Genomic DNA, 16,958 nt, shown 5'->3' with positions numbered 1-16,958 from the left:
AAAACATAGCAGAATGGTTATTTAAACAGAAACGGCGCTGCGTTGATCACCCTGTTGTGAACACAAGTACACTGCATTGCAAAACCTTTTTATTACAGCAGTGTTTACGTACAGGTCGCTGCTGATTGGGTAACGCCTGTGGCACACCCACCAAACAAGAGAAAACGTATGTCAGTACACACAGTTTAGAGGCAACATGCTGCTGAATCCGAAACCCGTAGCAAAATGGCTGTTTTCAGATTGAATGCTCCCTTTAGATCCCTCACAGAAATTACCCACAAGCACAACTTCCTTAAACAGGAAGGCTCGGCCGTTAACACAGGTGAAGCAGATGTGTAATTCAAGTCTATTACTTAAGCAAAAGTACTAATACTTCACTATAAAACTCCATTACAAGAAAAAGTTTTGTGTTCTAAACGTTTTAAAATTTACCAAGGTAACAGTAAGTATTATAGCAAAATTAATTTTCAGTGTCAAAAATAAATGTAGCATTACTTAATGTGAAGTAAAATGGACTATTTTAAATGCACTGGTATCAGATCTGTACTTGGTATCAGCTTATATGCAAAGTTGATGTGAGAATTTACAATATGTTATTCTAGAGAAAATGTGTATATTGAGATATATATCGTATATAATAGCTTAAAAATACTGAGGTATTATTTTTCCAGAATATCGCTCAGTCCTACCACAGGTCAGAAGACATTAGTGAGAAGACACAGGCTAAAAAGAAAAAGTGGTACATCAGGAGAACGTGCGAGGTGTATTTAAAGCGGCTGAGTTGACAGAGGCTGGAGGCAGGAAGAAGAGTGGGAGGAGAGCAGCTACATGAGAGTGGGAGAGGTTGAATACGGAGGAGGGCAAGGGTGAAAATAATCAAGAGAGGAGGAATGGAGGGAAGAAGGACGGAAAGCTGAAGGGGAGGAGGAATGTGAAATGGAAAGAGGATGTGGAGTGATGGTTGCTGCTGTTGCTGCTGCTGTTGCTGCTGCTGCTGCTGCTGCTGATGCCGGAGTCAGTATTTCCTCGAACCTGTGCAGTGGCACGGACGGATGGGGGTGTCAGCGTGTAGGTGAGTCTATGTATAGACGAGCGAGGAGAGTGGGAGCGCGGCTCACATGCGGCGATCACAGGAAAGACATCGCTGTTGTGGCAGGGCTTTTTCTGTAACACACTTACACACCACAACAACTGTTTCGTAAAGCAGCCCACGGTCAGAGAGCACTTTCCATTTTACATCCACGTGGCTTTTTCTGGGGTATGATCTTGTCCGTCCAATTCAGCCGTGGTACGACCCACTTCAAATTCTGCTTGCTTTCACCACTTTTTTTTTTCTCCCTACCATTGTCTATGAAATAAGAGTGTGGGAGCGCACTGCGTCATCCCACCTCCAGCGCGTGACCCGCCTGACTCCTGCTGACAAACAGAGACGTTTGATAACCACACACGCTGCGTTGTAGCCTAAAGTTAAGTGTGTTTTTATACACAGCACCCCCCCTTTTTTTTTCTTCCCCTTCCCTTCCCTTCTATCAGCTCTTCCACAACCAGCCCCCCCGTTCTTCGCTTTCCACTGTGAGCTTGAGTCTCCTGCTGCTTGGCAACAGTGTGGACTGCCTGTGTGGGCGTTTTGGCGTTGAGTGCCAGGCGAAAGCACTGACAAGGAGGGGCACAGTTACAGTTACGACTGAACTACGCACACCAGGCACCTGCTGTACCCTGTGAGTTTGCGTGCACATGTGTGCGAGCTCTTGTGCATAGGTGTGGACTGGATATGATTCAACCCAAAATGAAGAAGAATTTGATTTTAAATGTGATGTGGGAGACACAGAGGGAGTAATTCAAGAAAGCGATATCCCTGCTGATCACCAAAAGGGATATTCTGTAAAGATCTCGGTCATAAAGCTTGACTAATTGTCCGTGGGTGCCGGCCGAAAGAAGCCGCAACCCAACTTTTTCAATGAAAGAGAACCTGTGACCTGTGATAAATGAACAAGTCGCGGCTATCATCCGTCTTCAATACGTCTCCTCCATCCCCATCAAGCCGTCATTCAATCCTGCTTCTGTCTTTCACCCTGCTCCTGCTCCCACTCCTACCCTCTCTCTTCTCTTCACTTCTCTCCATCTCTCTATTCTGTGTCTCTCGCCCACAGAGTTCTTCACAGAAGAGCTCACAGCGTTCCCACGGTAACCAGTCTCCCTATTCTGCTCCACAGAAACGTGTGCATTCTGTTTGACAAACATCCCGCCTCAAAAGTGCCACTTATCTGCATCTGAACGGCGAAAGACAATGACCAAAGTCAAAGCAGCAGCCGGGGAGACGCTTTGGAGGAGCACCTGTGTTAATCCGACGCTGACCTACAGAGTCCGGCGTGCACGTGTGTACGGCGCCACAGGGGGGGTCATCATTAGATCCACAGTGATGTTTAACCCACTGGTGAACAGACTGAAGGCTTAGCGCTCTGCCCTCCTCACTAATAACAAAGCAAGAGGGCTAATCGCTCTTATTTAGCACGGCTGTTGCTCGGACTGTTATCTCTGCACAGCTGCCGTTTAAAACAAAGCAAAAGAGGCTGATCAAGACTGATGGGGGGGGGGCCAAGAGGAGGAGGAAAACAGGAGGAGGTTGTGGCAGAAACAGGATATTTAGCTGGCCAACGTCCCCACCCCACCCACCCTTGGATAGGTGAGCAGAGTCGGAGGTGGATGGAGGGAGGGAGGGCAGGTGGATGGAAATACAATATTGTAACCGCCTTGAGGACAGCTTTACAGTTTCCACAGCAACTATATCTCTCACAGCGCTCCCGCTCCAAGGACATTTCACTTCCTGCGAAAAGTTTACATCACAGCTATTCGCTTGACTTCTTTCAGTTTCAAGAAAGTCACAAGGGATAGTTATACGCAGAGGGAGTAGGTGAATAAAACATGACTGTAGACAAACCGGAATGTGAATGACAGAGGCAAGGTCATGTGTCTCGGGGTATAACAATCTGACTCTCAATTTCAACATGTTGTGAACAATTCACCAGGAGTTTTTATTCTGTCACAAAGCCCGCAAAGTCTGTCTGTCAGTCTGCTGACAACCACACTGAGTCGTTTCTGTATAACTGTACAAGGCAGAATGTGTTGCCAAAACAATGTTTGAAAATAGCTAGGTGAGCGATGACACCGCTGGATATTGGTAATCAATACATTCAAAAGTACAGACTGAAATAACCAAGTGCAGCAGTACAGAAACCTCACCAGTCAAAGGATGGCGTTACAAGGTGTTCTAGCATGCACAGATTAAATCACTTGCCCACTGCCCCCAAAGTCTAAGAGTAGAACCATTACTGAGTCGGACGACAGACGCTGGGAGGGCAGTAACGTCACGGAGCCCCAGTGCCGCCACAAAGAGTCGTGGGGTGCACGCAAACATAAATGCGGGCACTCTGTTGTTCAACAGATTAACATGAAGGAGTTAGCTGGTGTTAATTTGTCGAAACTAATGCGAAACCAAATTACTCCTGACAGGGAGCTAACATTACCACCACTGTGTGCTAATTGTTAGCATCACTTTAAAACTCATCTGTGGACCCCTACAGTCTATGTTCACAGACTAAACCTGGCAACTCTAAACTTAATAATAAACCAACCCTCTTAGCATTAATTTTGTTCAAAGTAAGACGAAAGATCTAACGTTAAAGGGATAGTTCACCCAAAAATGAAAGTTCAGTCATTATCTACTCATCCTCATGCCGACTGAAGGTCAGGTTTAGTTTTTACTCCACAAAACACTGCTGGAGTTTCACAGGAAAACAGTGTTGCAGAATCTCCCAGACAATTTAACTGTATGGTAATCAGTTTCTACTTTTTTGGTGTAATCCAAGTCTCAGAAAGCCTTGACATGGCGTTCACTTCAAAACTGGTGATCATTCGCGTCAATTGTTTGGGAGATTCTGCTGTGAACTTCCAGCGGCGTTTTGTGGACTACTAAACTAAACCTGCAGATGATGACAGAATTTTCATTTTAGGGTGAACTACCCCTTTAAAGATCAAAATATGCACTCTCAGGTATCACATTTTGACTGTCATTACTTGTATCTTCTCTTGTAAAATGTCCCATGTTGGTAACACCAGTGTTGTCACAAGTTTATTGAAGTTATGATAAGTAACATTTCTCTATTAATATCCATAATTTACTTAAGGTAACGGTGCGTTTCCTACTAGCTAGTTGCTATAGCTCCTAAAACATGTTTTTACATGTTTTTCTGCTGAGTTTGAATAAAGTGTGTTTTACGAGGAGTTAACAAGCAAATTAAGCTCATCTGAGTTTGGTAAAAGAGAGAAACTTGAATTCAGAAGGTGTACGGTTGTATTTTTTTGTGAGTTTATTTTGTTTACTGGGTGTAGTGAATGTACGCAGCGTTATTTAACAGTGAATTCGCTACTTGCACACTTGTTCCAGCTGAGACTTAAGAGGAGAGGAAGAGGTGGGGCGATATCACCAATCACCGATGGATGGGCTGATCATGATCAGTTAGAAAATCTTAACATACCACCCAACCCTGTTACCAATGATTGAGTAAGGAAGGTGTTCACAATTTGCAACCCTAATAAAAATTTATGCATAAAATGCTGAAGGATTATGTCAGGAATGTTTCCATTCACATGATGGGGGTAGAATGAATTAGAAAAACAGGTATCAAATTAAATATTCTATTGGTATTTATAGTATTTAAAGGTATTTAAGGGTACAGCTGTTGGTACTGGTAATGTATTTTTTAAACAATACCCAGCCCTACCATCATAACTTATTAAATCAAAATGAAACCTGTGAATCCTTCTACATGTAACATGCATGTTAATGCAAGGAGCGTGTGCATTAAGCATAAAATCATGAGTGCCTCATTGTGCTGAATATGATCATCTGCAGAGACAGTGAAAGTCACTGGTTGGCGTTCTCTGTGGAAGAAACGCAGGCACTTACTTTACATTAGGCCACTTACACCTGATAATATGTATCCTCATGAATCCTGAGCAACACGTGACTAAATATAAATGGTAAAAGGGCATCATTTTTCACTTGAACACACTGTATGAAGCCATGAACACTCACTGCATTCAGAAATGGCGAGGAGAAGGCAAAAAAACACCACCCACGTACACTTGCCTCCCACACACACATCCATCATTTAAATTTACGTCAAGCTAAACTGCATCACAGTACTCATTAGCACCGTTTTGCAATATTTTAATTTGGGCCAAAATTAACATTGTTTAATCCACTACGTATCCTGAAATAGAAATCATAAAGGAAGAAAAAAAAAAAAAGGAGAGTGAGATTCTTGAGTTCTTGAGGAAAGCGGCAGCTGCAGCTTCACTGTATTTCTTCTAGAAACTCACGGTGAGTCCGGAGAGAATAGATTAGCTCCCATCACATCACACAGACTGTTTGGAGCAGGTCAGTACAGGCTCAGCTGAGCTTTCCCACACATTTGCCTGAGGGCCACTTCATTTCTCTAAGTTACAGTATATCTGTTGCGCTATCTTAGCTCCTACAGGACGTACAATGCTGCTGAAAAACGCCCAAATTACGACATATTACGAAGGCTTTATTAGCGTCGAGAAAGAATATTCAGTCGAGAACAAAAACAGTGCTTCGGTTAATAGCAGGAAAAAGAGCGAGTGAGCAAAGAGGGGAAGAGAAAAGAGAATAGCACAAAAGTAATTTCTGCAGCTTCTCTGAGTCATATCTGCAGCAGTGGGAAACAGAAACAGCGAGGGGGAGAGAGTGAGTGTGTGTACGTGGGTATGTGAGAGAGATGGAGTTAGAAAGAAACACACACACACACACACACACACACACACACACACACACACACACACACACACACACACACAAAGAAGGGGTGGAGAGGGGATGGGGTTATGTGCTCACTCTGAGAAACAAAGGTGCTCAAGAGAACCAAACAGGGCTCTTCAGCTTGTCCCCACAGGAGAACCCTATTTGGTTCTTGACTGAGCATTTTATCCATTTGTAACCCTTTCAGAGAGTTCTACCTAGAACCCAACGTGAAGTTGAAGGCTTATACCTAGAACCCCTTGTGACAGGTTCCAGTGAGGTGGGAGGTTCTACAGAGAACCCTTCCATCGTGTAATGGCTCTTTTTTGGGGTTCTATCGAGAACACTCAGGGGGTTCTACCCAGGAAACTTTTTATATTCCTACAGTTTTATGTAGAACACAGCTACAAGGAGTTCTGCTACTATCGTCAGTCCTTCTCTAGTGTAATGCTTCCACTTAGAACCCTTACTGGGGTTTCTATCCAGAAATCTTTCCACCTGCTAAGGGTGCTAACAAGAACCCACGAAGGGGGAGAACCTTTTTATATTCCAAGACTTCTATCTAGGACCCATTCAAGGGGTTATACTAAGAATCTATTTATATTCCAAAGATTTTTTCTAGAACACACCCATTGTAAAGTCTAAGGGGTTTATCTAGAACACACTCAGGGAGTTCTGCAGGGAACCCCTCAATATTCCAGGAGTTTTATCTAGAACACACTTGGGGGGATTCTACCAACAACCCTTTTATATTATGGTACAAAGAACCCTTGATAAAAGAGTTCTTCAAGGATTTCAACAATAACTGAAGAACTCTTTCTTTCAAAAGGATAAAAAGGGTTCTTAATGGAACCCTAAGTCTTACAAAGAACCCTTGACAAACCTTTTCTTCATAAAAGGGTTGTTCAGGAGTAAATAACTCTACCCCCGCGCTTTGTGAAGAACCCTTTTGGAGCCCTTATTTCTAAGAGCGTAGCAGAGCTTCACAAAATTAGCAAATTAAGCTCCTTCTGAAACAAAAGTCCATTATCGTTCTCCATATTCCCCAAACAGAATTAATGTCGATTTCAGAGAGCGGAGCACATGCCTGCAGCGCCCTGCGTGGAGAGGGAGATGGGTGGATGGAGGGATGATGGAAGTGGAGACATGAGCACCTTCACAGGGCTCTTTGGAGCTTCCGACGCTCCCACTGTGACAGCGAGAGCCAAGCGAAGAAGGGAAAAGAAAGCTGGGCTTCTCTGTTCTTTTTGGCGTTATATAAGAAAGCTGCTCTGAGTGGCAGCACCGCTGGGGCTGTCGCCGAGACCTCTGTCCGGCCCTGCCTCTCATCCTATTGGCTGGACGAGTGCATGTGCTGTATGTAGGACATAATGAAGGAGGCAATGTCTCACCCATGCGGTGACTGCTGTCACATCATCATAACATGACAGCCTGTACGGCAGACTGCAGGGTCACATTAGCTGTCTAATAATGAACATCCCAGGTTAGATCCTACAGTGCACACACACACACACACTGACACTCATAAAGAAAGACACACACATGTATACACTCAGCAGTAATTATCACCCCGGGGCTAGTGGTAATTATACTCTGGTCACACTAATTAATCTCTCATGCACTCTGTGTGGACCCACCTCCCTCTGTCACACACATTTTTGTGCCTCACACCAGCACATACATTACTGGGTCTGCAGCTAACGATTATTTTCATTATCGATTAATCCGCAGATGATTTTCACAATTAATCAATTAATCACTTAATTGATAAAATGTCAAAAAATGGTGAAAAATATTCATCTCAATTTCCAAGAGCCCAAAGTGACATCTTCAAGCCTGATTGATCTATCAATCGACAGATATCATTGGCCTATCACAGCTGTAATGTCTGTACCGGTATTGGCATATGTATTGTCTGATATGCAACAATATATAAAGTTTTTGTTTTCTTTTTTAAATAGTATAATACAGATATTTTTATTTGTTAACTTTAAAGTGTGCATGTATATTTCATCCTCCTTTTCATGCTCTATTTGTGTTTTTTAATTTAAAATTATTCATAATTATTAGGAAAACTAGTGAAAGTTTACTGTTTCAGTACCATAATATAATTTTGGACAATTTTTATTGTTAAACTGTGAACATCCTGCCTCCATTACATGACTTTCTGACAAGTGTTAACCACTTTGGAGGGATCGCTGCAAAAAAATTGTATGTTTATGTACATATTCTGTATAGAATATATAGGATTGTAGGATTGTCAGCTCGCCTTGGGCAAGTAAAATGACACGTTGGGCCTGTAAATCTAGCAAATCACTTGTCCGACCAGGCAAGTGGTAAAAAAAGAATTAAGCTATTAAACTACTTTGATTATTGATTAATCGCTTTTCGTGCAAAAATAGCAGAAATTTCTGTTTTCACTCTCTCAGAATGGAGATCGCTGAACCTTGCAAGATAATTTCTTTACTCTGTATAGCAATTAATTTTCCAATCGACTAATAATTGCAACTCAGTACAGTATATAAAAATACACTCTCACACATGCATGCATAGACTCATCCAAAGTGCACTTGCATGACTTCTCCCAAAATAACAACAAAAACCATCTGCCATGCTCAAAGGGAGCTGTGGCAATTATTTTAATTACTGATTATTTTAATGATTAGCCTAATTGTTTAGTCGATAAAATATCAAGAAATTCTGAAGATGCCCATCACAATTTCCCTGAGCCCAAAATAACATCTTCAAATTGCTCCTTTTGTCCAACCAACAGTCCAAAACCCAAAGACTCTTCATTTACTGTCATAAATGACAAAAAAGCAGCAACTCTTCTCGTTTAAGAAGCTGGAACCTGCAAATGTTTGATATTACCTAACTGATTAACTGACTAATTGTTCCAGCTCTGAACATTATATAAAGATATACTCTGACACACATATGCATAGATTCAAAACGCACTTGCATGACCTCTCTCAAAATAACAACAAAAAAACATCTGCTGTGCTTGCAGGGAGCTGCTGCGATTATTTTCATTATCGATTAATCCACTGATTATTTTCATGCTTGACCAAGTAATTGTTTAGTCTATAAAATGTCAAGAAATTGTGAAATATGCACAGTCACAGTTTTCCCAGAGCCCAAAGTCTTCAGATAGCTTTTTTTATCCAAACAACAGTAAAAAAACAAAACAAAACAGGACTGACAATGACTGACAATGACAAGCAGCAAATCCTCACGTTTAAGAAGCTTGAACCAGCAAATGTTTGACTTGTTTGCTTGAAAAATGACTGAAACAATTAATCAGTTATCAGTTTGCAACTCAATACGTTATTAAGACACGCATGTACGCATAAGCTCATCTAAAGTGCACTTGCATGACCTCTCCCAAAATATCACCAAAAACCATCTGCTGTGCTTTTAAGGAGCTGTGGCGATTATTTTCATAATAAAATGTCCATAAAATGTCAAAAAATGTGTAAATGCTCATCACAATTTCCCAGAGCCCAAAGTGACGTCTTCACATTGCTTTTTTTTTGTCCAACCAACGGTCCAAAACGACAAAGAAAACAGTTGCTGATTAATTTGATTTCAACTGGCTAAATCGATTAGTTGATTAATTGTTGAAGCTCTTTACATTACATAAAGCTGCACTCTCACACATGCATGCATAGACTCATCCAAAACGCACTTGCATGACCTCTCCCAAAATAACAACAAAAAACATCTGCCGCGCTCGCAGGGAGCTGTGGCGATGCCCTCCACCCCGCTGCTTCTTGGAGGAGGGACTTTGCCGTCAAAAATCATTTCACCTCGAGGCTGCAGACTCGCATTGTTCACACTGCCATTAACAGGAGAAGGAGGGACGAAACAGGGCAGCATTTGGGACAGCTGTTTGCAGCGCGCTGCTGGGAGAAGGAAGAGGAGAGGAGTGACTTTATTTTGATGCAGTTGCTGCGCGCATGGCTCAAATAAAAAAAATTAAAAAAAAACGGGGACACAAGTTTATTCAGCTTCCTTGTGCTGGAATCAAAATTGTTATGTGAGCCACAGAGAGCACAGGGCAGAGATGAGAGGTCTCCTGCTGGAGGAACAAAAACTAATTGGACAAAAACAAAGGCAGCTCTCTGAGCATTGCCTTCCCTGGCCCAGACTCCCCTCTCCTCCTCTCTCCTCTCTCTCCTCCTCGCCCTCCCTCTCTTACACACTCTGTTGACAGATGGCAAATCAGTGTGTGTGTTCCACCTTTTCTCTTTTAGACTGGGGCACGCTGAGTAAGGTCGCTCAGTTACTTTCCTCCCCCTTGTCATCTCTTTCCCTCTCCCCCATCTTCCTTCTGTCTCTCCCTCCGATTTGAGTCATATTTAGAACATCTCGGGCACTGACGACGGAGAAACTCATGTTCGTATCTGATCCATTATCACAGAGGAGGGTTTTGCTGCTGACCTAAGCTAATGGGCCAGTTTTGGGTTAGGCTGAGTCACAGCCAGACAGGGACAATATGGCTCTACTGTGCGGGTGACTCTTTATTAAATGTGACACTTCGGATGATACGCTTGTCTGAGCCTGAATCCAAACTCAGCTACAGGCAATTAACAAGGGAGGATCAGCGAGATCTACATCTGCAATTCATCACTGGATTTAACACCTACATAAATAACTAATATGTGCTTCTGTGTAATGACTAAGACACCCCCGGGGAGGAGAGGAAGGGACAAGCGGAGGAAGAGACGACACTAATCGATAAGGGATTTGGTCAAGTCTGAATCAATCACTGATAAGAGGATTGGGACCATAAGAAAACAGATAGCGAGCACAATCCAGTAATAATTGCTGAGATGAGTGTGTGTAGAGAAAATGTTCTCGTATGCACAAAGACCTGAGCTTTCTGTCGCTAAGGCTGCAACAATATATTTCGCTGTGTACTTTTTCACATGAATTGCTGCCTACTCACAAAGCTTAATGCTTCCGGAACAAAAGCCGGCTCTATCTGCTCTATGCGTGTGCGTGGTTAAGTAAAAAGCGAGGACAGATGCACTTGCTGTTTGCCAAAGCCGTGTTTGCAGCACTCTAACTTCAGGTCAGCCTTGAGTTTGGGGGGGTGGGGGGGGGGGGGGGAAGCAGCCTATAGTTCAGAGTGAAGAGGCAAAGAAAAACACACTTTTAGCAAACAGTGGGTGGATTTTTCATACAGGAGGGTTTCACTCGTCCAGAGAGTTCAGATCACCATAGAAAAGACCCATAATCTACTGGCCTGGACTCAAGTTTTCCCTCAGCAAATTACTATTCAACTCCTACACACCTCATCTCTACTTGCACACTGTAGTGTAATGTATATCCTTACGAGGTGCACGTCTGTTTACTTCCATGGAACCTTAGCAACATTAGCTAATTAGCTGGTAATGTCATCTTCATTTTAACTTGACAAACAAAAACATCTTGGCTCAACTTTCCACTGTTTAAACAAGCCAAGACAGTTTTTGTGAGTATTATTTAGCATTTTCTGGCGAGTGTGAATGAAGATGACAATGCTAATGTTGCTAACATTTGTATCAGACACTAAGGTCATTATCAGAATGAGAAGAAATCACAATATATAAAACGAATAGTAAATAATATTAATGATATGTACCAAGCTAACTGTGAGAAGTCAAGTGACAAAATTAGTGATGAAAAATCACTGTTTGTTTTATATATATATTTTTTGAGCATTCTGATAATTACCTCAATGTCTTAGATAACCATTAGCAATGTTAGCTAGCTAGCTAGCATTATCATCTTCAATAAAATTTATCAGATAAACCTGTTTTTAAAGACTAAGATCCTTTTTGTTTTACTAGGAACAGCTGTTTTATTGTTCTTGCTAAACTGAAAAGACTCTCTTTACAGAAGTGATAATTTTATCATCATCCAAATCTTAATTCACTGTGTTTCATGTGAAAATATTCTGGCTTTACACACCGTTTCTCCCCGTTGCTTCTCTGAAGTCTGACCTCCCTCTTGCTCCTTTCCAGGTGTTATTTTCACATCTAACTCATGTTGTTGTACATATTCAGTGTGTATATCCAAGAAGTAAACCCTGAACCTAGAAAACCAGGCGAGTAATTCTCACTGGACTGAGTGGGCAGCGTCTTTGCGTGCTGTATCTAGTTCATATATCTATGGTACATAATCAGAACATTTTGTATTTTTTTCAGCCATTGTGTAGGAGAAAGTCAATAAAACCTGCTAGCTAGTGTTAGCTAATGAATTTTAGGAATTGTTTTGCCTCCACCTAAGCTCCGCCCACAAAAAAGGAAGTAAACAGATATGTGCAACTCTTAAAACAGGCAGGAGACGTCACACTACCCTGTGCAAGTGGAGAATAGACTCTGATAATTACACACATCAAACCGCCTGCAGGCATAATCACACACAGCATGAGGAAATGGACACCTTGAGCACTTATCACTCTACCCATAATCCTCCAGCACTCATATTTCCTCATGATGGTGTATTTAAAAAAATCCCGTCTTAGGTTTAGTCCCATTACCGTGAGGATTATCTCTGGTGATGACTAGAAAGGCGGCAGCTCCATACAGCCTGTCATTATGTAGGTTTAGCATATAAATGTTCTGTCACATCGTATGTTAGTGGTCACCACTACAATTTAAAGCAACCTGCTCGAGGTCACATGACATAAAGCTCATCATTCATTGGTGGAGGCTTCTGTGAACTTACTTTCTGCGAATGGTTGAACTGGTGTTGGTGTCTGTGCTGTCGGTGCGTTCCAGCCGGTCTCGCTCGGTGGTGTTGGAGCCGCAGGAGAGACCTCGGGTCAGCCTGGTGTGGGTCCTCCGTTCCCTGCTTGGCCCTGGAGTCGTGGACGATCCGGCTGTCACCTGAGTTGCAGAGGAGCTACTGTTCCCACCACCGCCGCTGCTGCTGCCGCCGCCACCACCACCGCCACCGCCACCACTAACACCACCACCACCACCACCGCCGCCGCCGCTGCTGCCATGATGGATCGGGAGGGACAGAGGCTGGCTGTGGTTGTGGTTCTGCTCAGGGGTGTCCGAGCCAGGTGTCCGCGGGCTGCGCTCCTGCCTCAGGTCCTGGTTCTCTTGGCTGACCCGGTCCAGCTGGCCCTCCAGCTCCTCGATGCGCCGGCGCTGGGTCTCCAGGAGCTTGGCCTGGCTCTCGATGATGTTGTTGAGCTCCAGGAGATACTCCACTGCCCGGTTGGGGCTCTCCGGGCTGGTCTCCATGGTGGACCTCTAGGGGTATGACCACCACCACCAGCCACCACCAGAGTTTCGACCCCGTGGGGCCGAGATTCCACCCCCCCCACCAGCCCTGATGAGTGGGGGGGAGGGAGGGACCAACGAAGGCTCTAGTGAAGCTTAACTAATGTCTTCAGATCTTCAGAAACAAGGAGTCACAGAGATTGAGAGGTTGAGAAGTTCAGAGTGACTACATATCCCCAAAACTGAGGGCAAAAATGAGCATTATAGCATCTTAGTAGCCTTTAAAAACGTTGCAATGCTGAGAAAAGAGTTCAAAGCTCAAAAAGAAGCTGTTGATTGCCTGATTTCCTGAAGTCATTTTGAAAGACCATGCCAAACCAGCATGGAGCGGGTCAAGGGCTTGGGGCAACATGATGAATTTTAATCAAATGAGCAAAATACTTAAAAAAAGACTGGCTGGGGGAAGGAGTGACACCAAGTATTGTCTAAATCAGGCTGATAAAAGATCAATAATGAACTTCAACTTGCTTTGATGGCTCTCTTTGATGTATTAAGAGTATTAATGTATGCACTGTGCTCTGACATATCCTGCGCTTTAACTTTAAGAGATATTAGTTCATTATAAAACATCTTAAATACATGCAACACTCTTAAGCCTCCTCGACATCCAGGGGAAGGGGGGATAGGGGTGATGGGGGAAGGTGGTGCTATTTGTTATCGACCACAAATGATCAGGTACTGTCAATCATTACATAACACAGAAAATTCTGCTCCCTCCCACGTTGAATATCCCCGCAGTCTATCATCGTCGCTTTCAACCCATGGCTTGATGTGTCTTTACAGCGCAGAAAGTAAGCAGAGGGTGGCTCACTAAGTTCATTCTCCAGGTCCAAATCCTCCCCTCTGCTCCGACAAAACTACATCCTAGAGCTTTAAATTCTGATTAGTTCCCAAACTGTGTGTCTCTGGCCTTTTTCATCCGACAACAACGCACAGTTTACGTCCAAGTCACGCATTTATAAACACCGGTCCTGGAGATAAAAAAACGCGTCTCCTCTTGAGGACCAACAACTATCCGGAATATTTTCTGACAAACCTGAAAGTCTCAATAGGCTGAGGTAAATCTTTAAACTGTACTTTGGTGCTCGCCGCTGGCTGAAATCGGTTTAAGCGAACAGGTTGAGTTATTTCCTACTTATCTGAGCGGAGTTTCAGCTGTAATCAGGTCGGTAATCCATGCAGGTGTGCAGCGGTCAGTCTTCTTTGCGGTGGCGCAGAAACACACGGAGGTTTCGTTCCTGGAGCGTCTGAACTGCAGCGATGCGTGCGGCTTTTCCTCCGAGCGCATCACCGACAAGTCTGACACAGTGATGTCAGACTTCCGGCGAAGAGTTTCAAAATAAAATAGCAACTGCAAGAGCGTTAACATAATTGACTGCAGGTGAAAGACAGAATGATTAATGGGAAAAAAAAAAAGAAAAAATAATCATTGAAAGCGAATCAGTGAAAGCCGTGCATACAGCCCGCATCCTCATCATGACATCACAAATGCATATATCCAGATGCAGAGCTGCTGCAGAGATTTCTATGTAATACCTGCCCTCAAAACATAAAACAAAACAAAAACAAAACAAAAAAAGAAAAAAAATGCATTCACGTGTTCACTATAATGCGTAGTTGTAAAGTTGCCTATTTAATGATGAAACCCTAAAAACATAGGCCAATGCTTTTATTGGGTTGTAACCCAACTCTGCTGTTCAAGCATTCTCTGTGTTTTTAGAATTGTATCATGAAATAGTCAACGTGTATGTTATGTATTTATTTATTTTACTGTTTGCCAGAAGCGTGCCTTACTTCTTCTGTCAACTTCTGTGATCCCTACACCAAAGAGCATCTTCATTATACGTGTTTGTTCTTTCTTTTTCAAGAATAAATACTTGATAAATAACCCACCTTGACTTGTTTTCCAGGCTTTTGAGAGACAAAATTTGCAAACCTACACACAATAAAACCGAAGATCCATTACATTTTTTGATCATCCATATACCAGAATAGGCTATTTCATGATTTTGTTGAGCCATTTCATGGAAATTTGACACTTACAAATCATCAAGTATCACTTTCCACTTTTCCAAATCAGTGAAATCATATTTCCCATAGATTACTCTCTACACAACATATCCTTTCTTTCATCACTAGTTTTGAACAAAAGCTGCGGATAAGTTTTCTTCCAAATTAGTTGGTAAAACTTGCTCTCTAGAATCACGATTAAGTTTACGGATGGTATTTTATTTTGAAGGTACAATCAGAGTCTGATTTTGCATCTTTGGAACTTTACAGACTTCAGGAACCCTGTTGAGCGCCTGTGAATCCGGAGTGCACATGTAGAGAACAACACTATACACTGTAATCCAATGCATATAAGACCGTGAAAGTGCCACATTCTACTCTGTCCAACATTTCCTGATAATTTAAATGCATAAGCTTGATTTGAGGCTTTTTGAATAGACGGCTTTGGCGATTTTAATGGTTTACTTTAAATCCATCTGAGAAGAATGCTGTCATTTGCTGCGGTGGTATATTTTTTGCGTCTGAGCTGACTTGAACAGAAGGATGCGGCTTAGGACAACATGAGAGAAAGGCAGGCCTCACAGCGATGTTATTTTTAGTGACAGTGCTTAAGTGCTCATATCTGAACGGAGACACTGGCTATAAATTCACCCTCTCCTCTATAGCGCACACAGGTGATGCTGCTCTGCTGTACAGTATAAGACACTAATATTAGACTGAGTGGAGAGTCTGCATGGGAAATGCAAAATCCCTGTTCTCGCAAAAAGCAGGTTTAATAATTGATCTGTGGCAAATGATCAGATTTGAGCACTCATAGTGTTTCATCCTGAAGGGTAGTGTTTTACAGTCTTTATTAGGCTATAGGCTACATTTAATAAAAATATAAACGCCATTTATTCTCTAATTTTTCATGAGTTGAAGTTAAAAAAAAAAAGGTCTAAGACCTCTTCTGTGCACATAAAAGGTTTATTCCTCTCGAATTTTGTCCATAAATTTGTTAAAATCCGTCAGTGAGCCAAAGGCGTCGTTTCAACATTAGAAAGTCACATGTTAATGTTAATCTTCCCCCAGTTAATTTTGAGCAACAAACACTTCATTTTCTGGTTCATTTTCAAGCATTAATTTGTGCCTTTTCTGCATCAGTTTATGGTGGGGATTCACCGGTTTGGTAGCTGAAAGACATTTTCTTTTCTCAGATATTGCACCAAAATGTCTTCATGTTCTCATCTGCTGCATAAATTTATAGGCTATAAATTCTAGTTGATGAAATTCATATTCAAATGCCCCTTGCAGTCAACAAATCACATGCTGCCAGTTGGTTTGACTGTTTATTGGACAGCTGCTGTGTAGCTAAGGCTAAATTAGATTGTCTGCTGATGGTTTATCTACCTATCAAGCTTAATGGGTGGGCATTACTTTAAAGGGATAGTTAACTCAAAAATGAAAATTCTGTCATTATCTACTCACTCTCATCCAGACTGAATGCGAAGTTCAGTTTTTTAGTCAACAAAACACTGCTGGAGTTTCACATGAAAAGGGCGCTGCATGATTTAAATGACCAGAACAAAACAGAAAAAACAATTGTTCCTCCATACTGCTTATCTGGCCTAATCCAAGTCTCCTAAAGCCCTGACATGCAGTTCACTTGCACACACACACCCAGATGGTGTGCACGTGCATGTGAAAGTGGCTCCAAGTCAACTTTTTTACACCAGGAGGACAAATTCATGACTTGGCAAACTCTGCTTCTGATTGGTGTACCCTGATATCCTTACCCTAACCCTAACCAGCCAATCCTCATGCTTTAACTGTACCAACGAAGGTAAGAGGTACTTGCCAATCAG

At 42.4% G+C, this 16,958-nt stretch overlaps 1 protein-coding gene across 1 annotated transcript in view; it reads right to left on the bottom strand.

The window, feature by feature from the left end:
- Positions 1-14,523, bottom strand: part of iqsec2b (IQ motif and Sec7 domain ArfGEF 2b) — a 55,963-nt gene extending 41,440 nt beyond the window's left edge. Inside the window, exon 1 of the mRNA XM_084720502.1 lies at positions 12,539-14,523. Coding sequence (XP_084576628.1) covers positions 12,539-13,065 — 527 coding nt within the window. The 5' untranslated portion in view covers positions 13,066-14,523. The remainder of the gene's footprint in view (positions 1-12,538) is intronic.
- Positions 14,524-16,958: the final 2,435 nt, after the last annotated feature.

The sequence above is a fragment of the Lutjanus erythropterus genome, chromosome 6 (genome assembly GCF_056507025.1).
Source record: "Lutjanus erythropterus isolate fLutEry1 chromosome 6, fLutEry1.hap2, whole genome shotgun sequence".
Taxonomy (NCBI): Eukaryota; Metazoa; Chordata; class Actinopteri; order Lutjaniformes; family Lutjanidae; genus Lutjanus; species Lutjanus erythropterus.
The sequence above is the reverse complement of the archived record's forward strand: the minus strand, read 5'-3'. Positions and strand labels throughout refer to the sequence as shown.